At 46.9% G+C, this 7,123-nt stretch overlaps 1 protein-coding gene across 1 annotated transcript; it reads right to left on the minus strand.

The window, feature by feature from the left end:
* Positions 1–1,408: 1,408 nt before the first annotated feature.
* LOC116626919 (keratin, type I cuticular Ha3-I) lies at positions 1,409–5,921 on the minus strand. Its single transcript, XM_032396499.1, has 7 exons — positions 5,571–5,921; positions 4,368–4,450; positions 3,699–3,855; positions 2,304–2,465; positions 2,084–2,209; positions 1,739–1,959; positions 1,409–1,526 (listed from the first exon to the last, which is right to left on the minus strand). The coding sequence occupies exons 1-7, from the start codon at positions 5,916–5,918 to the stop codon at positions 1,409–1,411; spliced, it is 1,215 nt and encodes a 404-aa protein (XP_032252390.1). The 5' UTR covers positions 5,919–5,921.
* Between the last annotated feature and the right edge of the window lie 1,202 nt (positions 5,922–7,123).

The following is a 7,123-nucleotide window of genomic DNA, read 5'->3' on the forward strand; positions in this document are numbered from 1 at the left end:
TTTGTAATATGTATATATACAACTGTAAAATATTATGTGTGTTATAAAACATACACTCTATGCTACTAATAAAAATTTTTAGGAATAAGTAATCTATAAAACTTTTTCAATTATATTTGCTGTTATTATTAAATAGGCATAAACACTTGCCCTCCCAAAAATATCATGATTAAATGATATGAAAGGTAATACCAACATTAATAACACTTTGGTGAGAGGAATGTGATTGAAAATAAGTCTTTTCTGACATTATGGTTTGATCATTTATAATATAGTGACTTGATAGTCTGGACCTGAGAACAATGTATTTTTGCATATTTTAATAGTTATTATGAAATTTGTAGGCACAAACATCATCATTACTTGATTTGGATGGTGATAAAGAAAACCTCTCCAATATACAAAGATAGAAGTTGAGGAAGATAGTTGTTGGCTACTTTTTCCAGTTCTTGCTAGGGTACAGTATTTTCATGTTGCTGAGAGGTATGGCCTTACTCTCAAGATTCACTTGCTCCTGATGAGGTCCCATTCTGTGGTTCTTTCGTATGTTCCCTCCAAAGAGCTAGACAGAAAATGTTTTGTAGATCCTGTCATGTGGATTTGCCCTTTCTTCTGCCACCAACTTCTCCCCACACAAGAAATCCACATCAACAGGGGGTGATGTCTGGTGGAGACTTTCCCTTTGAAGGAAATCACATGACCCCTTCATCTGATGGAAGAACACCACTTATTTTTTATTGATACAAGACACCCAATTTGGGAATTAATGAAGGACAATGATCATGTTTGTGCCAGAATAAGGGTTTATTAGGAAGTTAACAAGGGACCCTGACTGCATCTCCAAAGACCAAAAGAGTGACGAGGAAGATTTTCTCCCAACAGCTTTATAACCTGCCTATCAGCTCCATCATCCATTACTTTCATGTGATTATTTTGAAATCACATTTAGATAAGTAATTGTTCAAGCATAACATGTTACACAAGTGTGTCATTGTGATAATAGATATTGCAATAGATAATAGATAGATAATAGATAATAGATATTGTAACACATGGGTTGCACAAGGATTGGAGACACAAGGCCCAATGGGCTTGTCACATGCATTGGTTGTAGCACACGGGTTGCAGGGGAGCCGGCAGACAGAAGACCACATTGTGATAATAGATAATAGATCTACCGCTGTAGATTTCTCTATATGTTCAGAAGACAGAAGGAGCTGGTAAGGAGGCTGTGCAGTCTAAAGGACCAAGCCAGGGAATTCAGTGAAAGGCCAAGTTGACACTTAAAAGCTGGTGCTGATAGAAATTCTTCCTTTGTCCAAAGCGTGGTCACCATAGGAGATGCTTGTATGAAATAGAGTTGAGATGTGACTTTGGAACCCTTCTCCTCCTCCTGGCACCGGGGCCTCTAGCGAACAAAGGTGTTGCAAGGTCCGCACCGAGCACGTTGGGCACAAGGATTGGAGACACAAGGCCCAATGGGCTTGTCACATGCATTGGTTGTAGCACATGGGTTGCAGGGGAGCCTGCAGACAGAAGACCATGAGGGCCAGTTAGGGGGAAATGAGCTGAAGAGATAGGAAAATACTAAATGCACTTTGTATAAGAATATAGCACTTCCTTAGACTGCCTTCAACCAAAAGCTTGAAATTATCGATTTGTTTCCATCAAGATGACTTTTCACTCCCACAGCAACCTCATGCACCCCCAAGGGAAATAGTACTAGCTTTCCACTCACTTGCAGTCCTCGCTCTCCAGTAGGCCCCGGTACGTGTTGATCTCACACTCCAGCCGGGCCTTGACGTCCAACAGCACCTGGTACTCCTGGTTCTGCCGCTCCAGGTCACACCTGATCTCAGCCAGCTGGGACTCCACGTTGCTGATCATGCACTGCACCTGGCCCAGCTGGGAGCTGTAGCGGGCCTCGGTCTCCGTCAGCGTGTTCTCCAGGGAGTCCCTCTGTGCAGGGAAGATAAAGAATGTCACAGAGCCACTCCTCAGGGAGCTTCTCCCTGGGGTTCCAGAGAAGTCCCAGGCTTCATGAGGTCACGAGAGTGTGGACAGTACCCTGAACAACACCCACCAGGTTGTGCTGGGCCTGCAGCTCAATCTCCAGGGCGTTGACCGTGCGTCTCAGCTCGATGATCTCCGCCTGGCAGGACTGCAGCTGCTCCGAGCTGGACACCACTTGCTTGTTCAGCTCCTCGGTCTGAAACAGCACAGGGGAGAAGACAGGGTCAGACCCTGCCTCAAGGGCCCCGAGGGGCCAAGTGTCCCGAGTGGCCATGTGCTGAGATGCCCACCTGGGTGGTGAACCATTCCTCCACGTCCCTGCGGTTGGTCTCCACCAGGGCCTCATACTGACTCCTGGTCTCGTTGAGCACACGGTTCAGGTCCACAGTGGGGGCTGCATCTACCTCCACGTTGAGGCGGTCTCCAATCTGGCAGCGCAGGGTGTTGACTTCCTGAGGGAGGAAGGGGAAGATGGAAAGTATCACAGAGGGTTCTGATGCTCTCTTCTAAGAGAGCACAGGTCAGCTTGTGATCATTAAGCTTTCAGCAGCTCTGTTCCATCAGATCTTCTCATAACTGGGTTCTATAATCAGTGACTAACCTGTGTATTCCACTTTGCAAAGTGCTTTCATGCCCATGACTGCTTTCTGCCCCTGTATTTGGGGTGCTACCCCTCATTTAGAGCAGCGATTCAGCCTCCAAGCTGAGCTGTGATAGACCACAATGTAAACTGTGGGCCCCAAGCACCCAGTTCAGTGTTTTTGCTCATACACCACAGAGCCTCTTAGGTTTGATTCTTAACCATGGCTAATAAAAGGGTTAGAGTCTGGCTGAAGAGGAAATAAAGAGTGCTTACTTCAAAATCTGCCATCTGGAACAGAATAGGTCTAACTGGTGATTTGTCAATTCTATCAACCTAGATTTTGCTGAAGGAAGTAAGTATCTGTTCATTTCCCTGCTACTCTCTTCACAGAGCCAGTACAGCTTGGTACTTGGACTTAGGTAGATATCAGGCTTGAATTGAGGGCCATCTCTACCACTTACTATATGGCTTCTAGAAGCTTCTAGAAACCTTAAGTTCTCATCTGTAAAATGAGAACCACCTCTGGAGTTCTAAAGCAGTTAGCACAATGTTGGGCACACAATAAGCTCTTGATTAATATTAGCTATCACCTTTTACATTGTTCTGGTATTTAAGGTTTGCACAAAATGTCCATCTTCTTTATGAACTGACCAAGCAGTGACAGTGAGCATTTTGCTCAACATTTCCTCCAGGCCACACTGAATAGCAGAGAAAGCTCTGGAGGAGAAGGAGGAGAGTTGGTTTTGTTTCCAGCTGAGCCCTCTCTGCTGGGTGGCTGTCCTGGCCTCTCCAGTTGCTAAATGGGGAATCAGGATACAAGATGTCTGCAGCCCGTGTGCTCTGACCTGGGAGTGGAAGAGGCTGTGGGCACTGCCTGGTTGCTGGCCTTTCCTCGCTCCTGGGCTTGCCAACTTGTTTACTCTCATTCCTGCCTCTGGCAGAAACCTAATCTCATACCACAGGTTTTAGATTGCTCATTCCCTACAAATCCCTTTTTGTTCAGAGGACAGATCCCTCGGCTAGTTGAAACTCTCCCACACCCCGTGGCAGTTGGAAACAGGCCTTGGCGAGTTCGAGCCTGTTGCTCTTTGGGGAACTTCACCTGCTCGTGGTTCTGCTTGAGGCACAGAAGCTCCTCCTTCAGGGACTCCACCTGGGCCTCCAGGTCGGCCTTGCACAGGGTCAGCTCGTCCAGGATCCGGCGCAGGCCATTGATGTCCGATTCCACCAGCTGCCGCAAGCCCAGCTCCGTCTCATACCTGTGGTACAGGGGCATCAGGGACCACCAGACAGGAACAGGCCTGGCCCTGACTCTGGTGTGGTTTGGTTTGTCACACAACAGGAAATTAGGGCTTGTGATTTCTACAGCCTTCTCTTTCATTTAGATTTTTAACACTGAGCAGTAGTTCCTAGAGGAAAATGCACTGGTAATTATTTTTTGATAAATAAGGAGCCAGTAGATTTAGGGAACAAAAGTCCATAAACTGTGAGATTTCCAATTAATACACTTCTCACATTCACCTGATTGCATTCTGTGCATAGTAAAGCATGGGGGAGGCATGACTTCTACACTAGATTGGGGGATGTCACCTTACAGAGAAGCAGGAGAGGGGGTCTGAATCTGGAGAAGAGATCTCTGAGCTCTGCTGAGCAGTGGCTCTGTGGATCCTGGGGAAAACATCTAGGGAAAAGCTTTGCCGATGTTTGTCAGTGTTGAGGACAGGCTAAAGGGAAAGAGAGAAGAGAGAGGACACCCCGCTTGCCCACTCACTTGGTCCTGAAGTCATCTGAGGCCAGCTTGGCATTGTCAATCTGCACCACCAGCCTGGCATTCTCTGCCTTGCTGCACAAGATCTAGAAGACCCAAAACAATCTAGAATGAGCTTGGTTATTTTTAACCAACAGCAATTCCTACTAATTCACTTACCTGGAAGGAATGGAACGAGAAATCACAGTGGATCTTATATAAGATTATTAAAAGCTGTCCATGTGCCATAGGTGCTCAATAAATATTTGAAAAAATCAAATTTGAAAAAAGAATACTGAAATGTGTGAGCAAAAGCATCAGTAGATAAGTAATCTTTTCCTTTCCTAATAAACAATACTGAGAGGCTGATAATAGTAACTAATATTTATTTTTAAAAACCTGCTATAGCTCCGCACTGAGCATAGAGCCAGCTTAAGATTCTCTCTCTCCCACTCCCTCTGCTTCCCTCCACCCTGGCTCGCATGTCCTCACTCTCTCTCCCTAAAAACAAAACCAAACTACCATAAATCTGGTATAGTTCTAGGAGCTGAAGATACAAAAATGAGTAAACGCTAGATCCTGCCCTCAAGAAACTTCCAGTCCATTGGGGAAGATAAATATGTAACTAGCTGTTGGAGGGGCTAGGTCAGGGAAGCAGCCATACCTTCCCCGCCATCCTGGATGGCTTGGCATCACTTCCTCCTAGCTGGTTTCTACTCTCCCTGATTTTAGCCAACCATTTTATGCCCTTGCTAGACACTGAACACCAGGAGAAGTCCAGAGGCATCCAGGTCAGGAAAATAATCAGGATAATTAGGTACCCAGAAGAAGACAGCAACAAGAAGTCAGAGTAGTCAAAAGTCCAGATGAGGGAGAGAGAAAATAGTCCAATTTTCACAAAAGGTTCTGCATCCTCAACTTCCTTCTTGGGCTCAGGCCTTTTCTCTTACCTCAGGGTAGTAAATCCGGAGCTTGGCAATGCATGGAAGCATTTGGAGGCAGCTTTTAATTACAGCTTATTTATGCAAAGTGCTACTACCTCCACATTAGACCAGCACTATGCAAATCTTCAGGCCTAACAGTCCTGAGCCTCACATAAAATGGGCACTCAAGAAAAAAAATGGGAAAGCCAGACTTTAGCTGAGAATTCGTACTGTTTTTTAATCAGATCTCAGATTCCCTCCCTACAACTTCCTGCTGGAGGCAGCGTGGTGGCCACCCCCTCACCTTCTGCTGGAGCTCCTCGATGGTCCGGAAGTAGGACTGGTAGCTGGGACACACAAAGGGCACCTGCTGCTGGCACCACTCCCGGATGTGGCTCTCCAACTCCGCGTTCTCCCGCTCCAGCTGGCGCACCTTCTCCAGGTAGCTGGCCAGGCGGTCGTTCAGGAACTGCATGGTCTCCTTCTCGCTGCCATTGAAGGAGCCCTCGCAGAACCAGCCACAGTTGCCCACGTTGGCGGGGATGTTGCAGGCCCCGGGCAGGGTGCAGGTRTGGCAGCTGGGGGGCACGCAGGGCCGGGAGGAGCAGGTGGAGCGGCAGCTCATGTTGGGCAGGGAGCAGTTGTAAAGCATGGTGCTGGAGGGAGCAAGGCACCCGGCTGAACACAGAGTCTAAGTTCTCTAAGCCACAGAGCTGTGGGTCTCCTTCCCCTGGGGAGCATTTATACCCCCTCCACAGAGGGTGTGGACATGGAAGGCAGTCCTTTTTTTCTTACTCATTTGGTGATTGTCAAAAGCCCTTCCCCCTTGATTTGTTATGTTTCCCCAGAAGAGTCCCTCACCTCATAAAAGACTTTACTCGGGCTTCTCGCTAAGTCAGGACTCCTCTTCCATGCTGTGCATCAATGAAGTAAGAGCTTCATGGAGTGGCTTCAAAGAGCTGGACTCATGAACGCCCTGGCCTTCATTAGTGGGGCGTGGCAGGTCCAGGGACACTGTTGCTGCTTTGCCTCCTGGCTTGATGGCCCTGACTCCTTGGCAATCCCTGGCTCTTCTTGCTAAGATGGGAAAGCACAGCTCTTGCCTATGTATCTTTTGCTAGGTCAAATTGCCAAATGTCAAATTCATGGTTCTCAGAAAGAGGAATAAATCCCTTCCAGAACAGTTAAAACAGCTTGGTTCCCAGTGGCCCTGTTTTTTGTTGTGGCAGACATCATATCCATGATCATGTAAATCAACCAAATAACAGATATGCACCAGGATAACAGTATGTACAGGGCATTGTATGAAATGGAAGGTAGGACTAGGGCTGTGGTCAGAAGGAGCTCACCCTTGTTGAGCCCCTGCACAGGCTCCTCCTTGTACTTGACACTTCTTACTTTCTCACTCACACCTCACCATGACCCTTCAAGGTACTATTTTACCGATGGGTAAATGGAGGCATAGAAAGTAGGGAGTGATATATTGTGAAGCCAGGATTCCAAAATATATCTCTTCTTTCCATCACCCCATGCTGCTTAAATACAAATGAGCCATCTCCTTCCCTAACTTCCTCAGACAGATCATTTCTTCCTCCTCTGTGGGCTCTCATCTCACCTTGAGCATGGCAATGCCCAGCTTCTGTGCTCATCTATCTCTGTATCTGAGTTCCCTGAAGGCAGGAACAGGGTCTAATTCTCTGAATCTTCAGCTCTAAGTGCATGGTGCTCAGTAGACACACAATGGTGTGTGTTGAGTGGATGAAGGAAGGAACATGGGATAATAATCTAAGGCAGGAGATGGTAAGTGATAAGTGTATGGTTGAGGTAATGGGACAAGAGGACACTGCCAGGACAGGA

Source organism: Phoca vitulina, unplaced genomic scaffold (assembly GCF_004348235.1).
Source record: "Phoca vitulina isolate PV1807 unplaced genomic scaffold, GSC_HSeal_1.0 scaffold92, whole genome shotgun sequence".
Taxonomy (NCBI): Eukaryota; Metazoa; Chordata; class Mammalia; order Carnivora; family Phocidae; genus Phoca; species Phoca vitulina.